We start from the raw sequence: 24,100 nt of genomic DNA, 5'->3' as shown, positions 1-24,100 counted from the left end.
CTCTAGGACAGGAATTTCATCCGGAACTACTACTTTCGTTATATCTTCGTTAGGTGATTTTGATTCGTCAAACTTCACATCTCTTGCTACGAACATTTTTCTCTTATCGGTATTCCATAGACGATAACCCGTCGGTGAATACCCAAGCATTACGCTGCGTAGTCCATTTGCATCTAACTTGCCCCTTTTCTGCTTTGGAATCCACGCAAATGACTGACATCCAAAAACTTTCAGTTTTCCAACATCCGGCTTTTCACCGTGCCAACATTCAGCAGGAGTTTTGTTTTCTTTTAGTGCATCAGTAGGGCTTCGGTTTGTAACGAATACTGCATTAAGTACTGCTTCTCCCCACATATATTTTGGTGCTCCGGATTCCGCAAGTATTGCTCTCATTTTTTCGACAATCGTCCTGTTATATCTTTCTGCCACTCCATTTTGCTGTGGTGTGTAGCCAACGGTTGATTCGATTTGAATTCCTTGTTTAGTATAGTAGGCACACTGCTCATTTGAAAAATATTCCTTTCCGAGGTCACATCTCAAATTTGCTATCTTCATACCGAACTTTGCCGTTGCCATAGCCTCAAATACCTTGAAATATTCAAAAACTTGGTCCTTACGCTTCATCAAATACACCACAGCAAAATGAGTATAGTCATCAATGAATGAGACAAAATACTGATATCCTTCTAGTGTCCGCGGTGTAATCTGACCACAGACATCAGTGTGGACGCGCTCCAATGGCCGTGTTGTTTTAGGTCGATTCTTGATAAACGGCAACCGAACCATTTTGCTTTCTGCACAGCTATCGCAAAATCCACTACCGTGAACATCATCAATGCCGTGAACCATTCCATACTGTTTCAAGCGTCGTACATTTTTGAAACTGAGGTGTCCGAATCGTTTGTGCCACAATTCCATCTTGTCATCGTTATTCTTCACAATCATTGCTGAACCGGGAATCATATATTTCATCTTTAAGAAAAACAGGTTTCCGTGTAATAGTGCCACAGCTAAGATTTCGCCATTCTTGGATAAAACTGCTCGATCTGGCATGAAATTAACTTTGACTCCAGCTTTCAACAAACACGACAATGATAGCAAATTGTATTTGAGATTTTTGACAAACAGTACTTTTCCAAACGATAGTGTAACTGCATTTCCGTTCACGAAGGTTTTTCCCTTTACTGTGCCCTCTTTCATGGCGTTGAGCTTCTCACCATGTTTTGCACTCTCGATCACAAGTGGGATTTTCAAGTTTGAAAACTCTTGGAAACATTCTTCCTCGTATGCCATATGACGACTTGCTCCTGAATCAAGAATCCATTCAATTTCATGATCCTTTCTCAGACCTTGGGTCGTTTCTGCCGATGACAACATTAACGCCACTTCTCTATCTACGTGTATACTTGCCACTTGAGCTTTATCTCGACGGGTTTTGTTCTTAGGACAGGTGAACTTTTTATGACCTGGTTCGCCACACACGAAGCAATTTCCTTGAAACTTGCTTTTGTTTTTGCCTTTGAATGATTTCGCTGCAAACGCCGATCCTGATCCATCCAGAACACCATTTACATTTGATTCCCGACCCGAACGTTTCTGCTCTTCGGCCAGCAAACGCGCCTTTACAGTGTCCAATTTCAATTGATTGTCTTCTAGATTCTCCATGGCCGTAGTAACAACATCATACGACGATGGCAGTGAAATGAACAATTGACTAACCGCGTCCAGCTCCGAAACAGTGGCTCCAGCACCCTTTAACTGACGAATTAATTCGTCGAATCGTCGAAAATGGTCCATTAGCGGTGTTCCTTCTTCCATCTTCATAGTTGCCAGGGATCTTCGAATATAGGTCTGCGTTGCAAATCCCTTCTTTGAAAATGTACTCGCTAGAGAGTTCCACATCTCCTTTGCAGTATTCTTGTCGCGCACGTATTCCAAATGAGAATCAGCTATATATGCCACCAGAAGAGCCTTAGCTTTCTCGTCCTTTACACGAAAAGCCTCCTGTTGTGCTGCATCCGTGGGTTCATCCTGGGTGATCATCTCTTTCACTCCATGAGCCGATAGCTGCGTTTCTACACGGAACCTCCATACATCGTATCCCTCGCCGGCAAACTGAACAATTCCAACCTTCGCTGCACTTGACATATTTCTTTCAATATAATGAACTTCAGGTTTAACTTCAGTGGCCAAACGGAACTGGGCCTATAACCTTTAGAGAAAAACGTGTGCTCTGGAACAAGGTTGGTTTAATAATGAATAAATTTTCAATAGTTTATAGGCGGTAAACAAACTCAGTAACTAAGATAACTAATAATCAACTGCTTCTTTGATTCATTTCTTCATATTCAAACGTTCGTTACGTATTTGGTACTGTTAGAAACATATGGATATTTTCTTTTATTCTACATGAATATTTTGTAAGTGCACGTGAACATTGAGGACAAAATAAACAAAGTGATTTATGTGACCTTATGAAATGTTGACGTCGAATGGTTTCCGAATGGATTCTGAATCAAACGCAATAACCGATTCCGAATCCGAACAAAATAGAATCGGTTCCACATTGAGTAAACATGTAAAATGAGTGTTTTTCATAACCAAAAGCTTGCGAATCCCCACATTATCGAAATGACGGAATGAGCAATGAATTCTTACTCGACTGCATGATTTTTTAGTGCTCGATCGGTTCAGTGCTAGAATTTTCGCCTGAGTGGGCTGCTCGATCAACCTGATTGACAGTGACATTATAAATGTCATTGAATATTCGCTCATTTTATGAATGTGTTAGTGTGAAATTTAAGCGACTTAAGCCATTTCACTACACTCCAGCTAGAGGAATGGATGATGCTGACTAAGGTAGGCCGTTTTGTTAATTTCCAGCGAATTTCAATAGTTTATGTTGGGATTCTAAGAAGAACTGGTTATTTACTAGTTCTGTATATCCGAAAAACATGAAGATTTAAATTTGTATAGTCAGTTATATAATGTTTTCGTTTAAAAATAAACTGAAAATCAGAACGAAAACGTGCAAAATCAGGAAAGAAGAAGAAGAAGAAGACGAATTGACAATTCAGTCCGCATCTTCTCACTCAATTCCGAATGATTTCCGAATCAACCGGTTGTAGGTGAACCGGTTCATTCGGAATCGGTTGTTGCACTGGAGTTGGAATTGGTTCGGAATCCATTATGATTTCCACATGAAATTCCGAATGAAAATTTCTCGCCGATTCGGAATCCATTCGGATCTGATAATGTGGGTCCTTGCGAATTACAAATTTATTGTCTCCAAGTCGAGCTGAGCAACTGCTCGTTCTATGAGTACTCACCATGTGAGAAACGAAATCCAATAAAAGTCCATCGTTGGACCGTTGGTCCAATAATCATTGAATAAATCAGGGGTTCCCAAAGTGGTCGATATAGACCTCTTGGAGTCGATATCCTTATTGCGGGGGTCGACGTATCCCAAACCTAATTATGGGGGTCGACGAGGTCTAGAAATCGACCCCCGATTGCGTGGTATATGTTGTTATTTGAAATATTCAAGCGAAAAAGTTGTGTCTATGTGACCATCCGCAGAAATTGGTAAGAATTTTACATTAATATTAAAAAAGCAAGAAATTGAATATTCAAAGAAATTTGCTAATGGGGGTCTGAGGCCTAAGTTAATTATAGTAAAGGGGTCCATGACCCAAAATAGTTTGGGAACCCCTGGAATAAATCGTCCAATAAAAGGCCATTCCAGGCCTTACGTTTATTGGTTTCAAAACAAAGCGTTGAGCCAAGATCAATGATATATTAGTAATATTCTGATATTATAGATATTGACCTTATCCAAGTCGCTTCATTTAAAATGATGAATTGAAATTGTTACTGAAGAATTTTCCCACACAAAAAAATCTGTTTTAAGAATATAGTATACATGGCATATGAAATTGTGAATCTGAAAGCAAACGTACGCATCTATAGAAAAACACGGTACATCTATACTAAAGTATGACTTATTAACACACAATGTTATAGTTGTTTTCTTGTAAATTTGCATACTCAGTGGAGGAAAACTTCGTCAAGTTCTTTGGGGGTATTTTAATAGTTATAAAAAAAACCGATTTGTGAAATTTATCCGATGTTCACAACTGTTAAGTATTTTTTACCATCATTTATATCTACACCAGAACCTTAATTGTGAACCAGGACTCAGAGAATGGAACTGAATTCAGATCAAGAATTTAGTTCTAAAATCCAGGAACTAAACCTACTTTCAGTTCCAGGAAATGAATCCAAATCTTTTGTTTTAAATTTAGTTCCAAAATGCAATTGAATTGTGTTCCATAATGCTGAAATTTCAAAAATCTAGCTCCAGAATCCAGATTAAGGATTCAGTTTTGGAGTCATTCTTATTCCTTATTCTGGAACTGAATTCTTAAACTGAGTTTGAACTAAATTCTAACCTGAAATAAAACTCAGAATTCTGGTTCAGAACTCAATTCCAATATTCAGTTCTAAAATTCAGTAGAAGAAACCTATTCAATTGAGGTTTTACACCACGCAGAGGGTCTGTTGATGGAAAGTCTTCTCCTGATTACCTCGTCCAGTGCGAAAAAAAGGCAAGAAAACATTATGTTTGCGAAAACCTAATGTTCAACCTTAAATATTTAGGGGTTTTTGGTTCGCGTAAAAAGTAAATATTTCGTTTCGATTTCTTCACATTTTGCCTTCGGCTCATCAGTGCTTAAAGTAGTTTAAATTGAACCGCCAGCCCCGCCAAACAGTTCAATTTGAACTGCTAAGCAGACGCAAAGCTCACACGATTTATGTTAGAGTGCCTATAATCAGAGTGACGACAGCTGTTCGTTTAGAATAACAGCTTCCAGTTTCGAACGAGCAAACGATTTGTCAGTTGAAATGTTAAACTAACGACACTGCCAACATTTCGGATTAAATGTTTTGAATTGTTGCCAACATTAGGGATGAGTCACTGTGGTTATAGGCCCTCTAATTTATGTGACCCTTCAAGGATAGGTGCCATATCCTATCTGACGTCTCGGGCGAAAACGTGTAACGACCGACGTGTAACTGGCCGCCACAGAATTTGGTTTTTAGTTTGCACAAAAAATACATATTTCGTTTCGATTTCTTCGCGAAACGCCTTCGGCTCATCAGCTGCTTGAAGCATAAAGCATAAAGATGGCGGTTCAATTTAAACTAATAAGCCTAAGGCGAAACGCAAACCCTCTAGTGAGGAATTCTGGCAACCGTCAGAAGGCTGACTGCATTCCGGCTGCTGTCCAAATTCTCCAGGCGAAATTGCGTCATTATCTCGCCGTACGTGTTTTGTTTATTTCCCTCCTCTTTTTTTTCTTTTTTTTATTCGACTTTATTTGATATTCGTCAATTTAGCATGTACGTAACTGTAACTTATTGCCTTTCATATGTATCTTTTATAGAAAAAATAAAACCAAAACGCTTAAAATGTAGAACCGATTCAAAACGGTTCTGCCAATCTTGTATGGCAAGAATCCGACAAAAGAACCGTTAATAACCGCTAGGCGAAATTCTCTGCCGGAAACGGTTGTTGCATTGTTGCCAGACTTTTGCGGAATTCTGGCAGTATTCAGGCAAAAATGGCTGACAGACGTAGCCAGCCGTCTGGGGGGAAATCTGCCCGCCACGTACAAGTGGAAAGGAATCGAAAATAATTTTAGAGTTATGTATGGTTATCTTACAATGTTTAAAATTTAGTCAAATCGCCTCCAACCGATTGGTTGGGGAATCTGTCGGAAACGAGTGAGAAAATGCGATCCAAATTGTCAATTCGTTTTCTTTTTATTCTTTCCCACGTTTTTGTTTTGATTTTGAGTTAAATTTCTAATGAAAAATTCATATAACCTATATAATATATCAATTTAAATCTTCAAGTTTTTCGGATATACAGAACTGGTAAATAACCAGTTCTTCTTAGAATTCCAGCATAAACTATTGTACTTCGCTGGGAATTAATGCAAGGGCCTTCCCTTAGTCATCCATTCCTCTAGCTGGAGTGTAATGGAATGGCATAAGTTGCCTAACTTTTACACTAACACATTCATAAAATGAGTGAAAAATCAATGACATTTATAATGTCACTGTTATTCGGGTTGATCTACAAAAACAGCAATCAGAAACGAGTAGTCGAGTGAGAACTCGCTACTCAATCCGTATTTAAGACAATGTGGGTAGTAGCTAAAATGACCCTCACACAAGAATTGTTAATGTCAATTCATTACATTCGAAATTTGTATGGAGAATTCATCATTACTGCTCTCAAACGTTCATTAAAAATGACTTTCCACGTAATGACTTTTTAGTAATGACACTTTTAATGATCGTGTAATGGAAAAAGAGTACACTCGTTTCTCACTAGATGCGCTGTCAGTGTCTTCGTACAGAGGGAAATCTATGTTTATTTGATTTATGCCCATACATAGGGTCAGAAAGTTTTTCTGGTCCGAACAGGAAAATGACTTGAAGGTTAATCGAAACGGGAAAGTAATAGCGGCCCTTACACGATCATTAAAAGTGTCATTACTAAGTAATGACACTTCTGCTCAAACGCTCGTCATTACTGCATTACTATACATCATTACTTTTTAGCATTACACGTTCATTATTAATGATGAGTATTTGTAACTACTCCAGCAATAGCAATAGCAATATTTTTAATTTCGTTTAGCTGACAACAAATTTGATTTGCCATTGAAACGTTAAGGTTAATGAAATATTAACAATTTAAATCTACACTTTGTCATTTTTTCGCGTATAGTTCTAAAGATATTCAGCACTTCCACAAAAAAAAATAAGAAGAAGAAATAATGTTGGTAATGATGGAATATCCGGAATTCCATCATTACTCGTGTCATTACTGAACTCGTAGACCTTACACGATCATTAAAAGTGTCATTACTTTTTAGTAATGACACTTTTAATGATCGTGTAAGGGCCGCTAATGAAATGATAAATCGGGTTTGTGAAACCAAAATTTGATTATTTGCACAAGTTTTTTCTCAGTGTGTATGAGGTCCACTTTATGAAGGCTATACTGTATTTGACAATGAAATTAAAATAACATCACAAAACATAGCCGGGAAATCACGAAAACGCGTTCCTCTGCGAAGTTAGAAATGTTTTTGACCTATAAAACAGTTTTTTCGTAAATATTCGAGTCTTTCATTTGTAGTGCACGGTTATAGAATAAACACGGAACGATAGCAGTATGTCGGATGACGATGTGATACTCATTGAAGACTCTCCCCAGCGCAAATCGATCAGGTTAGCTTTTCGTCGCTTTTGGTTTGATTAACTTACGAGTGTACTTGTTTCAGCTGCGAGCAAATTCCGGAACTGTGGGTTCTGGACAAACTCATCGCCAAGAAGCATTTCAGTCAATTTGGCAAAATTACCGGGTTCATTCTACGACCGAAGCGATTTTCGTGCACCGTGGAATATGACAGCCAAGAAGCGGCCGAAGCAGCCCTTGCACGCGGTGGACAATTTCGGGACATTAAGTTTAGTGTATTTTGGACGGATGAAGTACAATCAGCTGGCCCGGGAGGCAGAGACGAAGGATTCATCGATCCGGATGTGCAGCAGGAATTGGATACAATGGGCGGGGGTCCAACGGCCGGCCGAAGCAGACAATCTGCTAAGCAATGTGAGTAACGTTGTTTTTTCCAGTACGGTGGATGTTTGAGTGGTTTTGTTTTGGTGTTTTACAGCGATCGAGTCATTTTTGAAAAAGACGGAACGTTTTCCGACGCCACCGGTGGTGGCACCACCCAAGTCATTCCGGATGCCTTCGCGGCCCGAAGTTGTTTTGGATTCAAAGGTCGGCCAGGCGAGAGCGGATTTTGAGTCGCTAGCAAAACAGCCAGCTCTAACGGCTGAAGAGCGATATCGGGTGCTGGAAGCTAGAGATAAGTATATGCGGTTAACGGCCGACCGAACAACGGATATCCGAAAGGCACGCAGTACACAGGGAACCTGTCGTGATATGTGCCCGGAGAAAGAGCGCTACATGAGGGAGTGCAAACTGCAGGTCGCTGCCTACGAGTCGGGTGAAAGTAATCAACAAATGGATCACGGAAAGGCAATCAAGCAGTATTCGAGAAGTTCCGCCGATCAAGAAGCTCCAATGCCGCATGAGCTTCGTTCGGAACAGGCATTGGAACTAACGATGAGCTACCTGCTGCACCGGATTGTGGATGATTGTGAAGACGACGAAATTAATCTGGGCGATTGGTTTCATTTCGTGTGGGACCGGACTCGAGGCATTCGGAAGGATATTACCCAGCAGGAGTTGTGTTCGGCGAAGGCAGTCCAACTGGTGGAACAGTGCGCTCGATTTCACATCCACTGCGCTGCTCGATTGGTCGCAGAAGATCCGTCGGTGTTTGATCAGCGTATAAACACGGAAAACATGACCAAATGTCTACAGTCGCTTAAGTATATGTACACCGATTTGGGACTGAAGGGTGTTCGCTGTCGGAATGAGGCTGAGTTCCGGGCCTACGTGGTACTGCTTAATTTGAACGACGGTAACTTTTTGTGGGAAATCAAACAGCTTCCAGCCGATATTCTCAATTCGAAGCAGATTCGGTTTGCATTGGAGGTTTATTTTGCTTTGGAGAACAATAACTACATCCGATTTTTCCGATTGGTGCGCCAGACTAGCTACATGAATGCTTGCATTTTACTGCGCTATTTCAACCAGATTCGAACACGAGCCTTGCAAACAATGCTGAGAGCTTATACCTATAGAATTCCGGCCACTTTTTCGTTGGAGCATCTTGTCGATTTGCTTGCTTTTGAGGACGAAGAAGCAGCTGCTGGCTTTTTGGAGTGCTACGGGCTGAGTGTTGATCTATCGCAGGGGACTGTACTGATGGATCCGAAACAATACGAAAGACCGGAACTTCCATTCCAGTTGGAGCGTGCTTTTAATTTAGTCGAAAGTAAACGGGACTGTAGCGTTGGTGAGGCGATTTCCGGCGAGCCATTAGATGACGAATCCACACTTGACAATCATCGGTTGGAAGAAAGTTTCGATTCTTCTGGCCTACTGCGAGACGACGTTCTGAGGAATATTTTAAAGCAGAGCAAAACAATTGAGACAGTAACGGCGGCCCTCGGTAACGACGACAACGACGATGCAAAAGTGTTCAAAGTTCCATCGCCAACTTCGATCTCACCGAAACCAATTTTCCCCAAACCTCTGTTGACCGGTAACCCTTTTCAGCCTTCTCGTTTTACAGCGAAACTGGAAAATCACTCTCCGGCTCCGACTGCGAAATCCATTTTCTCCCAGAACAGCCCATCTCCAACATTGTCTGGGATAACTCCGCTTCCGAAGAGTACTACGGAGCCGACACTAAAACCTTCGACGACGTTCGGTCAGAATCTGTTCGGAAGTGTAGCCTTTTCGCAGCCCTCGCGGCCGACACCAATTTTCGGCAATGGTGACGGATCGTCTATTTTCGGTCGTGGTCCTGCCACGTCGCTAACGAAACCATCGGAAAAGGAGATCGAAGAACAACAGCTCCGACGACAGAAAAGGGAAGCTGAAATAAAACTACTGCAGGCACAGACCGAAGAAAATCGTCGAAAACAGGAAGCGGAAGAGGAACGAATTCGGAAGGAGCTGATCGCTCGGAAAGAAGCGGAAATACGTCGCCTGAAGCAGCTGGAGGAAGAAAGTCGACGTGAGTTGGAAGCAACGGTGGATAAAATGTCGGAGAAAGTATTCAACGAGATGCTGGAGGAGGTGTGCAAAGAAGACATTACGGAGATTGCGGCCGAGTGCCTTAAACGGTATCATTTATTGGAAAAGTATCCTAAGCAACTTCTGGAGCAACTACAGGAAGAGTTGCTGGCAGAGTTTCTTGCGGAAACCGTACGCGAAGAGGTACTCGTTCGGAACTGTCAGGAAAATCGACAGATGAATATGATGCGAAAGTACTTCCGGCTGTGGCACCGAAATGTCCACATTGTGATGGATAATCGCATGCAGATCGAGAACAGTCCAGCATGGCTTCCGGAGAAGATGCTTCCCGATTTGGCAAAGGAATGCTTTCGAGATCATCAGGTTCTGAATCTGGCCAACATGAAAAGATACGTGGGAGGAGTTCCTCGAGTCATTCCCATTCCATTGCCGAATGAAGAACAAGTGGACGTGTTCCAAATAGTTCGCGAAAGTGTTAAATTGCGAAGCAAGCCGAAATCGAATGGCTTAGTAAAAAATCACATCTACTGGAAGGTATCAATTTCGATACCTTTCAAGCAGGAGGAAGATTGTTCCGGGTTTTACTATTTCATCAACAAATGGCTGAAGAATGTGTTTCAGCGAACCGGCGCTGCTGATGTCGGAAACAGTTTCTATTTGGAAGCACAAGAATCGCCGAATGCCCGCGAGCGCTTGGTAGTTTGCATGCGGCTTTTAAAAGGAATTTCTATCCTAAACGAATCCAACGTCGCTGACCGAACGGCTCTGGATAACTCGAACGGTTTGCTGTTCTTCCTGGCACCAAACAACGTTCAGATGTCCCGAAAACGTTTGCACAGTCTCCTGCGGAATGCCGATTCCTGGGGTCCAATTCCTCTCACCGTGATCGCCTACAACTGTCAATTCAATTCCGACGAAAGCCTGGAAGAACTTCTCGGTCTGGATCTTCTGCTGGAGCAGGGTAAAATTGACGACTTCCATTTGCTTCATCACCGGGAACGGCATAAAGTTCCTCTTCGACACACGCTTCTCCAATCTCTCGCCTTTCTCGCTTCTTGCTGCAGTTCAGACTGCCCGCTGGAAATGCAGTCCCAAACGGCTTTCATAGCAACTTGTCTCGGTGACGAACTTTGGCATCGTTTTCAAATATCGTCGGATCAAAATCCGAAACTGGACGAAGCCTGCCGCGATGTCAATTTTGTTCTGAACCTGTTTAACCAAGCAATCGATCGCACCGCCAACCTGGTGCAGCACAATCTGTCTGTGTATCCTGACTTCCCTGCCGAATTCAAACCGTTCGTATCGAAACGGCGCTTCGACATCCCCCTGGATCTGGAATACTTTCCTAAAGATTGGCGTTCGTTGGACCGTCAACAGAAACTGGTCACATTTTTCCGGAAACTGAAACTAAAACCCATCATATTCGACCCAGCGAACTGTCAAACCGTTAAAGAACTTCAAGCGAACCTACTGACCTACATCCGCAGTTGCATGCAGAAACCGAACGAAAAACTTGCCCGACATCTACTCGCCCTCATCACCCAACAAATGCTCCGGTCGCTTCCTGAACCCAACCTAAGCCCTCATGCTATGCCAACAATGAATTGGTTACCGCTGATTGCCATCCTGGCCAATGAGTTGCTACGGCTCCGTTGGAGCGAATTCATCACTGAGTTGCCTTGTGAAGTGATCTATCACCGTTGGGAGTACGATAGCTACACTCGGTCGCTTTGGTGGTTGCCGGAGCTGAAGAAACTTCCCCAGAAACGGAAGTCACTTGCCGAGCAAACGGTCGATGACCAACACGGGGACGGGGAAAAAGAAACCGTAGATGAGATGTTGGCTACCAGCACAGTCTTGCTACCGGTGACCAAAAAAATGAAACTCAACATCAGCCTGGCAAAGGATGATTTGGAGAAGATTCTGGATCGTGGCCGGCGATGTCTGCAGCGTGCCGAGGAAAAGCTAACGCAGTGTCGCGAGTTTACCGCACAGACCAAGGAACTGGCGAATGCGTTGGATGGGAAAATGTTCGAGCAAGAGCGGGCTTTCCGGGCGAACCGGTGGGATTGGGATGCGAACTTCCGGCAGTCGTAGATATGTTTCAAAAAAAATTTTAAAAAATATTTTGTAACAATAATAGTTTTCTGATTGTTTTGATTTAATCTTGACATCATCCACCTAGGCCATCTTGTTACACCTTTCTACTCTTCTTTAATTTCAATATTCTTAAATAAGGGAACTTGGTTGGCAGTTGATGCTACTGTCGCATTTCTGTGCTATATTTTGAGCTATGGTGAAATCGAACCAAAACTTTACATGTTCATTGTGAGCTTGTTTTTTGACGTCTCGTTTACCATGAAAACTTTTTTTGTCTGCAACTGTAAATATCTTGTCAGATCGTTAGCTATCTTGGGAATTAATCTGCAAAAACGATTTTGAACTTACTAGGGACATCACTGTGATCAATGGCTTTAAACAACTTTAGTCCGAATCTCCATAATCCGTAGGATTAGTCGCGTCTTTCGGTCACTAGATTCTGTTTGTGTGCCCTGGTTGGTTGATTATTAGGTATTGCATGAACATAACATAACCTCACAAAAATTAACAAAATGCATCAATTTTGATAGCTATTAGGTTTTGCACGAACATGACATAACCTCACAAAAATTAACAGAATGAACTTTTTTTGACAATTAGGTTTTGCACGAACATGACATAACCTCACAAAAATGAACAAAATGAATTAATTTTGACAGTTATTAGTGGTTTGTTTACAGTGGATAAGTTCATCGGAAGTTCATCGTTTGATTTCGAATTTTGCACGCTGCCTTACATGAAACGAAAGATCATCAAATTTAGCGATATGAATGCAGTTGAAAGCAAGCAAAATCACAAACTATCCGCATACGCACACGGATTGTCCCCGCTGACAGAGCGAACGGAAACCTGCACTCACTCTGGGTGCTTCAATGCACTTCTCTCTCCTTTTTTTTTCATTTAACCTATTCATAAAGAAATTTCTGCTTGGTAGTGGAAACGCAAACAGAGCAATTTTTTTAGTCCCTTTTACCGAGGAACACGATTTCAACAAACACTTTTTGGTCATTTCCGAACTTTGAATCTTCATCTGAAAATCAAAACAAACCACTGATAGCTGTCAAAAGGTGAACTTGATTCATCGGCAGTTCATTGGTACTTCATTCGAGTGGTCATCGTGCAAAACCTAATCGACGTGTACTTGTTTACGGTTTAAAAGTTCATGAGAAGTTCATCGTTCGAATGTAAAAATTGCAAGTCGCCTCACACTCAACAGATTCATACAAATATCGCTCCTTGAAACTGAAAACACATATAGGGCAATCTTTTTAGTTCTTTTCACTGGGAATACGTTTTTAACAGGCACTTCTTCGTCATTTTTCAATTTTTAATTTGCAGTCGCAAAACAAAACAAACACACGGCAGCTTTCAAAGATGAACTTGATTCATCGACAGCTCATTTGTGTCGTCATCTTGCAAAAGGCAAAACCTAATTAGGTTTTGCACGATGACGACACAAATGAACTGCCGATGAATCAAGTTCATCTTTGACAGTTGCCGTGTACTTGTTTTGTTTTGCGACTGCAAGTTAAAAAATGAAAAAATGACGAAAAAGTGCCTGTTTAAAACGTATTCCATAGTGAAAATAACTAAAAAAAATTGCCCTGTATGTGATTCCAGCATCAAGGAGCGATATATGTATGAATCTGTTGAGTGTGAGGCGACTTGCAATTTTTACATTCGAACGATGAACTTCTGATGAACTTTTAAACTGTAAACAAGTACACGTCGACTGTCAAAAAAAGTTCATTCTGTTCATTTTTGTGAGGTTATGTCATGTTCGTGCAAAACCTAATTAGGTTTTGCACGATGACCACTTGAATGAACTACCAATGAACTGCCGATGAATTAAGTTCACCTTTTGACAGCTATCAGTGGTTTGAAAGCCTTTGCCACACACTTTGAACTTATATTTGCATTTACTTTTGTGCTGCATTAAAGTACTCTCGCTGACAAATTCTTTTCTCCAGACGGTCGCTCTCCTGTATGACAACGCTTGTGGTCTTCCAAGAGTGATCTGGACAAGAATCCTTTGCCGCACATGTCACACTTATGCTCGTAATCACCAGTGTGAATACGCATGTGTCTGGATAGGTATATCTTCATGGTAAAAGCTTTCTCGCAAAACGGGCATTTGTGAGATCGTTCGCTTGTGTGAAGTTTCATGTGTTGAGAAAGATTCATTTTACCTTGATAATCTTTTCCACATATGATGCATTTGTAAGGTCCCTCGCTTGTGTGAACTTTCATGTGTTGAGAAAGATTTTTTCTACCTTTATAATCTTTTCCGCATACGGAACATTTGTATGGTCGCTCGCCTGTATGTGTTTTTGCATGGTATTTCAAGAGTGATCTGGTTCGGAATCCTTTGCCACACAATACACACCCATGCCTATTATCATCCGTGTGAGTGCGCATGTGTTTAGTTAGGTAATCCATAATGACGAAATCTTTTCCACATACGGCGCATTTGTAAGGTCGCTCGCTTGTGTGAAGTCGCATGTGCGAAAAAAGTTTTCTTTCATCACAAAAGTCCTTTCCGCATTCAGTGCATTTGTGAGGCCGGTCACCAGTGTGAATATTTTCGTGGGTTTTCAAACGTGATTTGGAGGTGAATCCTTTGCCGCACACATCACACTTATGCTCGTAATCATCCACATGAATTTTCATGTGTGCGCTGAGATCATATTTGGTGGTATAATCTTTCTCGCATATTGTGCATTTAAACTTCTCGTTCGTATGAATGCGATTGTGTCTTGTCAAGTTGGCACTTTGATAAAAGCCTTTGCCACACACTTCGCACTTATGTTTGTACTCACTTTGGTGAATAGACATGTGGTGAGTTAAGTAACCCTTAATGGCAAATTCTTTTCCGCATACAATGCATTTGTACGAACGCTGGCTTGTGTGAGTGTGCATGTGTTGAACAAGCATCCTTTTAGACGAGAATTTTTTTTCGCATGCAGTGCATTTGTACGGACGCTCACCAGTGTGAATATTTGCGTGGTCTTTTAAACTTAGATTATCCCGGAATCCTTTGCCACACACATTACACCTAAATGGTTGATCTTCAGTATGACCCTTCATATGCCTCGTCAGGGCATGCTTCCATGAAAATTGTGCCCCACAAATTTCGCAACTATAAACCTGTTCCTCTTTAGGTGTTAAGACGTCCTTATGATCATTTTTTTGTGTGGATTCCTCATCACTAATCTGATATTCTAGTTTAAGATCACCTTCCTGTGTGAATTTCTCATCACAAATCTGGTATTCGAGATGGAGATCATTTTTCTGTGTGAATTCCTCATCACCAATCTCATATTCGAGTTTTATTGGGGAATCGATTGTTGAAGCGGACGACGGGAAATAGGCTACAGAACTGTTTTCTGGTTTATCCTGTTGTGGTATCCCCTTTCGTGCGGGGCAAAGTTCCATTTTACTGAAATAAATAAATTATGCTTTGGATACGTAAGCCACAAGGATATTGATAATTGACTCACCTTCGTGTGATGATTGATTTTAGTCAATTTGCATGTATCCCAGCAACAGAGATGCCAGACATTTTCATAGAAAATCTGTATTCTTTGTATAAAAAATCTGTATTAATCTGTATTCAGTAATAAAATGAAATTCTTACAACTAAATGATGATAAAAGATGTTATTCCAATAGATTGTGGTTGTAGGATGATAGATTCAATCAGTCAATTCAACGACGAAGTTTCATAGTTTTTTTTTCATCCACAATTGAATGGCAATTCCATATATTTATCTAGTTTGAAATTGATGACTTTATAATTTGACATGGAATTTCAACGCCCAATATGCAACGTCAAGTCGGTTCATACAACTATCAGTTTGACAGTAAAGTTTCATGATGCCATTACTTCCTTAAATAAAGTACTGTCTCTGAGCGTATCCAAAAAATCATCTTTTCTGTTAGTTTTTCATTTAATTGGCTTCTCCAATATATGTTTTCACTCAGTCATTGAAAAAAAATTAATATCAGTTCAAATTGGTTTCAAATTATAATATAAATGGATTTCAGATTTTCATATTAATTTGTGATTTGTCCGTCGATTGATAGACTTTTATATCGTCACTCTAAGACAGAAAAGTTAAATTTGTTCTTTCTTACTTTTTGTGACATCTGTATAAATCTGTATAAAATTTAGAAAATCTGTATAAAATCTGTACTCTGTATTAAATCTGTATGCGTATGTAAAAATCTGTATAATACAGATAAATCTGTATAAATGGCATCTCTGCCCAGCAAGCCGTTTAAGTTTTATTTATTCGAACAATTCTGCTGTCAAATTTAAAACTGACATACGCTGCAGTTTTTTTTTTCTATATCTCGGTTGATTTTTCATTAGGGCGTATAAGCAAGTGACAGTTTCCCTTTAATCACTCTCTCTTTCGATTATCGTGATGTGATTAAAAAGATTTTCTTTGATATCACTATTCTGTTTGAATGTCGAAAGTTTCTGGTATCATTTCATGCAAAGAGTTGAGTGATAAACGTGGAAACCGCTTGGTAATTAATAGAAGAGAAAGTAAACAAAGAGAAACTGTCACTTGCTTATACGCCCTTTTGAAAAATTAACAGAGAAATAAAAAACTTCTACACGCAGAGAAATGAAGCATGCATGTTTCTAACTAGAATATGATTGTTTTGAACGGATTTTCCCTTCAACATCAACAATGTTTTCTGTTTAATTTAAATCAAAATTTTTTACTAGCCAAATGAAAAATTTTTTTGTGTAAGCTGATTCTACTGTTGAAATGAACTAACTATTTATTACATGTCAACCAAAGTTGAGTTGATGTTATCGGCAATGTCTATATTGATTCAATCCTGAATCTTTTTTGTGTTATGATACAACAAAGTTTACTATTTAAATGGACCATATTGAATTATTTCCTTATAGCAATTTTTTTCCGCGTGAATAAACAGCATTTTTTCTTTCGCGAATAAAGTTCGTGCGTGTTTGAAAATAAATTTGATATACTTCTTTCATTCCATAGCGGGTTTTAAACAATCCAAGCGTATGTATTGAGAATTTACAGTATTCTTGAAAATTGCATAACATTGAATAACACATTTTTTTTACAAAATAATTATTTGATACAGATATCTTGACCGGACTGTTGAACAACCAAAACATTGGATACTAATCAAAATACCCGGGCTTCAATGTAAACATTTTTTAAGCATTTGAATAAAAGCATAAATCGAAATAAAATAACATAAAAAACTACCTTGCAAATTAAAAGAAATCATTCCATTTTTAAAACCAAACCAAAATATGTTTTTATAACCAACAAAAGCGTTAGTAGAAATAACTAAATTTAACCTCATTTATTTCAAATAAAAAGTTTGTAAATTTAAACCGCTACAAATAATTAACTTAAACTAGAGTTCTTTCACTACAAAGTAATTTTTCTAATTGAATTTACTGTGAAATTGTTTGACAAGAAATTGACAGAAACGCACAAGAAAAATATTTGTTATTTCAATCAAAATATTGATTGAAACAAACTAATCCACTGAGGAAAATTAATCATCTTGTTTTGTAGTTTCAATATCAACCCAGATTTTCTTTTGTCAATATTCCAATAAAAAATTTCGTTGTATAAAACTCAAATTTAGCTATTTTTACAATATTTTTCTCTGTGTGTACCAAAACATCAAACCGATTCAGAGCGAAAAGCGAACGTTTGCTGTAAATTGACGAAAATCAATCATCACACGAAGGTGAGTCAATTATCATTAGGTTTGTGGCTTACGTATCAAAAGCATATATTTTTGTATTTTAGTAAAATGGAATTTTTCCCTGCACGAAAGGGGATACCAAAGCAGGAAGAACCAGAAAACAGTTCTGTAGCCTCTTTCCCGTCGTCCGCACCAACAATCGATTCTCCAATAAAACTCGAATATGAGATTGGTGATGAGGAATTCACACAGAAAAATGATCTCCATCTCGAATACCAGATTTGTGATGAGGAATTCACAAAGGAAGGTGACCTTAAATTAGAATATCAGATTTGTGATGAGGAATTCACACAGCAAAGTGATCTTCATGAAGACGTCTTCGTACCTAAAGAGGAACAGGGTCATAGTTGCGAAGTTTGCGGGAAACAATTTTCAATGAAGAAAACCCTGAACAAGCATATGATCGTTCATACTGAAAACCAACAATTTCAGTGTAATGTGTGTGGTAAAGAATTCCGGTATTATCAGCAACTAAAGGACCACGCAAATATTCACACTGGTGAGCGTCCATACAGTTGCACTGCATGCGAAAAAAAATTCTCGTCTAACGCGATACTTATTCGACACATGCTCATTCACACAAGCCAGCGTTCGTACGAATGCATTGTATGCGGAAAAAAATTTGCCATTAAGTGTTATTTAACTAGACACATGTCTATTCACCAAAGCGAGTATAAATATAAGTGCGAAGTGTGTGGCAAAACCTTCCATAATGGTGCTTACCTCGCAAAACATGAACGCATTCATATGTACGAGGGCCTTAAATGCATCATATGCGAGAAAGATTATTGCAATACGTATTATCTCCGCAAACACATGAAAATTCACGTGGGTGATTACGAGCATAAGTGCGATGTGTGTGGCAAAGCCTTTATTAGTGATGCTAAACTCGCGAGCCACCAACGCATTCATACGAACGAGAAGTTTAAATGCACCATTTGCGGGAAAGATTATATCACTAAGCATAATCTCAACATACACATGAAAATTCACGTGGATGGCTTCGAGCATAAGTGCGATGTGTGCGGTAAAGGATTCAAGTATAGTTCATTGTTAAAGGACCACGAATACAGTCATACAGGTCAACGGCCTTATAAATGCACAGTGTGCGGAAAAGATTTTAACGGCAAAATAAATCTTTCTATACACATGAAACGTCACACAAGCGAACGACCTCACAAATGTCCGTTTTGCGAGAAAGGTTTTTCCACGAAGACATACTTATCCAAACACATTAGTATGCATACTGAAGATTACGAACATAAGTGTGACGTGTGTGACAAAGGATTCTTGTCCAGATCACTCTTGGAAGACCACGAGCGTAGTCATACAGGAGAGCGACCGTTCAAATGCATCGTTTGTAGAAAAGAATTTGTCAGCGAGAGTACTTTAAGGCAACACCAAAGTGAGTGCAAATATAAGTGCGAATTGTGTGGCAAAGTCTTTCTCGATGGTTCTTACCTCGCAAAACACAAACGCTTCCATACAAACAAGAAGTTTAAATGCACTATATGCGAGAAAGGTTATTCCAATGAGTATGAACTCAGCAGACACATGGATATTCATTTGAACGGTTACAAGCATAAGTGTGATGTGTGCGGCAAAGGATTCGTCTGCAAATCACTTTTGAAAGATCACAATAATAGTCACACAGGTGAACGGCCTTACAAATGCACTGTATGCGGAAAAGATTTTTATCAAAAAGTATCACTTTTTTTACACATGCGCATGCACACAACCGAGCAACCGCACAAATGCACCTTATGTGGAAAAGAATTTGCCATCAAGAAGTACCTAATTAAACACATGTCCATTCATCAAAGTGTGTACAAGTACAAGTGCGAAGTGTGTGGCAAAGGCTTTCATGATGGTTCTAACCTTACAAAACACAAACTCCGTCATACCTAAATGAGCAAATGCTTAGCCACACGGCATCAACATGGTCTGGCTGGATACATGCGCCGTCATGCGACTTAAAGCTGCATCTTCACAGGCAACTTACAACTTCCGTGGCCATTCGAAAATGCTGTGGGGAACTTACTCGAAAAGTTATATCACTTATCGCGGAACGATAGTAGTAAATGGGATTTCTATGTAATTGATAACCTAATTGAGAAATAAATTAAACATTAATAGTTTCAAATATTTCATGGTAAATTTGCAACATAGGTATACTTCAGAGCAAATTCAGCAGCTAGAAGTTCTATATGGAAGATCTACAATAGAACAGAAACTGGAACAAACGTATCCCCAGCAAGCCGTTCTAGTTTTATTTATTCGACCAATTCTTCTGTCAAATTTAAAACGTCTACGATGCCGTTCTATTTTTTGTATATTCGAAACACGAGTAAGGGCATATTCAGGAGTGTTCTAGTTCTAGATGCATAATTTATGTCAGTTTTAAAATTTAAATCTAGAAATTATAACACAATAAACTGGCAGCGTTTTATCTGTGTTTCAAATATAGAAAAAATAAAACGGCAATGTATACCAGTTTTAAATTTGACAGTAGAACTGGTCGAATGTATAAAACTAAATCGGATTGCTGGAGATACGTTTGTTTCAGTTTCATTTACATTATAGACCACCCATATGAATCTTGCAGCTGATTTTTTTTTTTTATTCAATATTATAATACAATTTTAAGGCACACTGCTTAAGCTCTAAGATGCCAAGGGTATTTACTAATCTTAATTACGACTATATTAAAACTAGAATAGTATCATTATGTAATGCCGGTGAATTGGATATTGCATGAGGGTCTCCCATATGGCGTTTGCAAATGTCCATGTTGGCCGCATCCTTCGGTCCGTGTGGGTCCGCGGGAAACACCCCCAGGCTACGAAGGCCCGGCGGGTGGCCCGCATGCTGGTCATCGTCTGGAGCGTAGGACCGTAGGCGGTGATGGTGATGTTACGAAGAGATGAGAAAATAAAAAAGTAAATATTGTGAAAACCGAGGTAAATAGGGGGTATGGAAACAAAATGTCTGAAAACTACAGAGATCTAATTAGTTGCCATCGAGATGGTGAAGAGACATGGAAGGGGGGAACGAAAAGTTAGTGACAAAAAAGATCTTGTTAGTTCCAATGAAGATGGTGGACAGGGACGGTGATCGAGAGAATCGGGCGGATGTTAGTGTCGAACCTGTAGGTGGAGATTATACTTTCTGAGCGAGGTATAACAGATTACACTTGGATATTAATGTGTTTGAGGTACTGGTATATAAGAAGCATATAAGAGATATCCCGACTAGCCAACACATCTCGGACCGGAACTTCAGGTGGTCTACCTCGGGCCCTTAGGGAGTCCTTTAATAAAGACCTGGCGTCACGATACTCCGTACACGTCCATACGACATGCTCGATGTCCTGATAACCGTCACCACAAGCGCAGAGACCGCTCTCCACGATTCCAATACGCCGGAGATGCGCGTTGAAAGTGTAATGGTTTGACATGAGCCGAGACATTACACGAATGAAGTCACGACTCACGTTCATCCCCCTGAACCAAGGTTTCGTCGATACCCTAGGGATAATGGAATGCAGCCATCGTCCCAGTTCGCCATTGCTCCATGAAGTTTGCCAACTTTCGAGAGTTTTCTGACGAGAGATACTGAAAAATTCATTGAAGCAGATTGGTCTTTCATAAATATCACCTTCTAATGCGCCCACCTTAGCCAATGAGTCTGCCTTTTCATTGCCTGGAATGGAACAATGCGAAGGGACCCAGACTAACGATATTAAATAAGACCGTTCAGATAAAGTTCTCAAATGTTCCCGTATTTTCCCCAGGAAATATGGGGGATACTTTCCTGGCTTCACTGCGCGGAGAGCTTCTATTGAACTTAGACTGTCCGTGACAATGAAGTAATGGTCTTTGGGCAAGGTTTCAATGATCTCGAGGGTGTACTGAATAGCAGCTAATTCTGCGACGTAGACTGAAGCCGGATCACTGAGTTTGTACGAAGCGGTGATGTTCTGATTGAAGATTCCGAAGCCTGTGGACCTGTTGATGTTTGATCCGTCAGTGTAAAACATCTTTTCACAGTTGACTGTTCTAAATTTATTATAAAAAATATTTGGGGCCACTTGAGGGCGCACGTGATCCGGAATTCCACGAATTTCTTCTCTCATGGATGTGTCGAAAAACACAGTAGAATTAGTAGTATCCAAGAAATGAGCACGGTTGGAAACAAACGAAGAAGGATTAATATTCTGAGCCATGTAATCAAAATACAAGGACATAAAACGGGTCTGAGAATTGAGTTCGACAAGCCTTTCGAAGTTTTCAATCACCATCGGATTCAAGATATCGCATCGGATTAGCAATCGATATGAGAGATCCCAGAATCGGTTTTTCAACGGTAAGACGCCCGCGAGCACTTCGAGACTCATCGTATGAGTCGACTGCATGCAACCTAAGGCAATACGCAAACAACGATACTGAATTCTTTCCAGTTTAATGAAATGGGTGTTCGCGGCGGATCGGAAGCAGAAGCATCCATATTCCATTACGGACAATATCGTTGTTTGGCACAGCCTGATCAGGTCTCCTGGGTTTGCACCCCACCAAGTTCCGGTTATTGTGCGAAGAAAATTGATTCTCTGCTGGCATTTTTGTTTCAGATACCTAATGTGACATCCCCAGGTGCCTTTGGAGTCGAACCAGACCCCGAGATATTTAAATGTGAAGGCCTGAGCTATGGTTTCACCCCCTAGTTGAAGCTGTAATTGTGCTGGTTCTCGCTTTCTTGAAAATACGACCAGCTCAGTTTTCTCCGTAGAGAACTCGATACCCATTTGAAGAGCCCATGTCGACAAGTTGTCGAGGGTATCTTGTAATGGTCCTTGGAGATCGGTAGCTTTGGGTCCTATAATGGACACAACGCTGTCGTCGGCAAGTTGTCTTAGCGTGCAAGATGTGTTGATACATTCATCAATGTTGTTTACGTAAAAGTTGTATAAAAGGGGGCTTAAGCATGAGCCCTGAGGAAGACCCATGTAACTGAATCGTATTGTCGACAAATCACCATGTGCAAAATACATGTGTTTCTCGGACAATAGATTATGTAAAAAGGTGTTCAAAACCGGCGAAAGACCATGCTGGTGCAGCTTCTTAGATAGGATATTTATAGAAACTGAATCAAAAGCCCCCTTGATATCTAGAAATACTGATGCCATTTGTTCTTTACGAGCAAATGCCATTTGAATTTCGGTTGAGAGCAACGCAAGACAATCGTTCGTTCCTTTACCCCTGCGGAAGCCGAATTGTGTATCTGAAAGTAACCCATTAGTCTCGACCCAATTGTCTAGACGGAAGAGAATCATTTTTTCGAACAACTTCCGGATACAGGAAAGCATAGCAATCGGCCGATACGAATTGTGATCGGAGGCTGGTTTCCCAGGTTTTTGAATGGCGATAACTCTCACTTGTCTCCAGTCGTGTGGAACAATATTACCCTCGAGGAGCTTGTTAAACAAATTCAGCAAGCGCCTTTTGGCAGAGTCAGGAAGATTTTTCAACAAGTTGAATTTAATTCTGTCTAACCCCGGGGCCTTATTGTTACACGACAAGAGCGCAAGTGAGAACTCTACCATCGAAAACGGTGTTTCGTTTGTATTCGAAGTCGCGGCGCGGGATATCTTCTGTTCCGGAACAGAATCAGGACATACTTTTTTAGCGAAATCGAATATCCAGCGGTTAGAATATTCCTCGCTTTCGTTCGTTGTGTTTTGATTGCGCATTCGTCGGGCTGTGTTCCAAAGAGTGCTCATCGATGTTTCTTTTGTTAATCCGTCAACAAACCGTCGCCAGTAACCTAGTTTCTTTGCTTTAACTAAGTTCTTCATTTGCTTATCTAGCGCTGCGTAATTTCTATAATTATCAGGTGTTCCATATTTTCTGAACTTTTTGAATGCTAAAGATCTTTCCGCATTCAGTGATGAGCACTCTTTGTCCCACCACGGGTTGGGAGGACGAATGTTAGTATTCGCGCCGGGTATACGTTTCGTCTGAGCTTGAATCGCAGTGTCGAGAATCAAGCCAGCCATAAACGTATACTCTTCCTCCGGAGGAAGTTCTTGTGTTGTTTCTAGTTTCTCAGATATCGATATTGCGTAGCATTTCCAATCAATATTTCGTGTGAGGTCATACAAAACATTAATTGTTTCCGATGGTCTTAATCCGCTGGCGATTGAAATTACGATAGGCAGATGATCGCTACCGTGGGGATCAGGGATTACCTTCCACGTGCAATCCAACCGTAGCGATGTCGAGCAGAGGGATAAGTCCAGCGCACTTGGTCTTGCTGGTGGTGCGGGAATTCGTGTCATTTCTCCCGTATTCAAGATTGTCATATTGAAGTTGTCGCAAATATCATGGATCATAGTTGATCTGTTATCATCATGAAGACAACCCCATCCCGTACCGTGAGAGTTAAAGTCTCCTAAAACTAACGTCGGTGCGGG

General features: G+C 40.3%; 3 protein-coding genes across 9 annotated transcripts; 2 read left to right on the top strand and 1 right to left on the bottom strand.

The window, feature by feature from the left end:
* The first annotated feature begins 7,109 nt into the window (after positions 1–7,109).
* Positions 7,110–11,869, top strand: LOC131426317 (protein xmas-like). Its single transcript, XM_058588953.1, has 3 exons — positions 7,110–7,308; positions 7,362–7,690; positions 7,755–11,869. The coding sequence occupies exons 1-3, from the start codon at positions 7,253–7,255 to the stop codon at positions 11,852–11,854; spliced, it is 4,485 nt and encodes a 1,494-aa protein (XP_058444936.1). The 5' UTR covers positions 7,110–7,252; the 3' UTR covers positions 11,855–11,869.
* Positions 11,870–11,881: 12 nt separating this feature from the next.
* Positions 11,882–15,457, bottom strand: LOC131426326 (zinc finger protein OZF-like). 6 transcript variants are annotated; one of them, XR_009229074.1, is made up of 4 exons: positions 15,358–15,457; positions 13,781–15,296; positions 12,206–12,309; positions 11,882–12,138 (listed from the first exon to the last, which is right to left on the bottom strand). XR_009229074.1 is itself a non-coding variant. In XM_058588972.1 (3 exons), exon 2 carries the CDS (start codon positions 15,290–15,292, stop codon positions 13,793–13,795), a length of 1,500 nt encoding a protein of 499 aa, XP_058444955.1. In that variant the 5' UTR covers positions 15,293–15,296; positions 15,358–15,457; the 3' UTR covers positions 11,882–12,351; positions 13,781–13,792. The 6 variants fall into 6 exon arrangements, 3 of the variants coding, with proteins under 3 accessions (XP_058444955.1, XP_058444956.1, XP_058444954.1); XR_009229072.1 differs by having other exon boundaries at positions 11,882–12,148; positions 12,206–15,296; XR_009229073.1 differs by having other exon boundaries at positions 12,206–15,296.
* On the top strand, positions 14,334–19,901 carry LOC131426323 (zinc finger protein 728-like). 2 transcript variants are annotated; one of them, XR_009229071.1, is made up of 4 exons: positions 14,334–14,468; positions 17,561–17,613; positions 17,676–19,725; positions 19,812–19,901. XR_009229071.1 is itself a non-coding variant. In XM_058588964.1 (3 exons), the coding sequence occupies exon 3, from the start codon at positions 17,680–17,682 to the stop codon at positions 19,537–19,539; it is 1,860 nt and encodes a 619-aa protein (XP_058444947.1). In that variant the 5' UTR covers positions 14,334–14,468; positions 17,561–17,613; positions 17,676–17,679; the 3' UTR covers positions 19,540–19,774. The 2 variants fall into 2 exon arrangements, 1 of the variants encoding a protein (XP_058444947.1); XM_058588964.1 differs by lacking the exon at positions 19,812–19,901 and having other exon boundaries at positions 17,676–19,774.
* The last annotated feature ends 4,199 nt before the right edge of the window (positions 19,902–24,100 follow it).

This window comes from Malaya genurostris, chromosome 1, assembly GCF_030247185.1.
Source record: "Malaya genurostris strain Urasoe2022 chromosome 1, Malgen_1.1, whole genome shotgun sequence".
Classification (NCBI taxonomy): Eukaryota; Metazoa; Arthropoda; class Insecta; order Diptera; family Culicidae; genus Malaya; species Malaya genurostris.
This window is presented reverse-complemented; position numbering and strand designations above follow the sequence as displayed.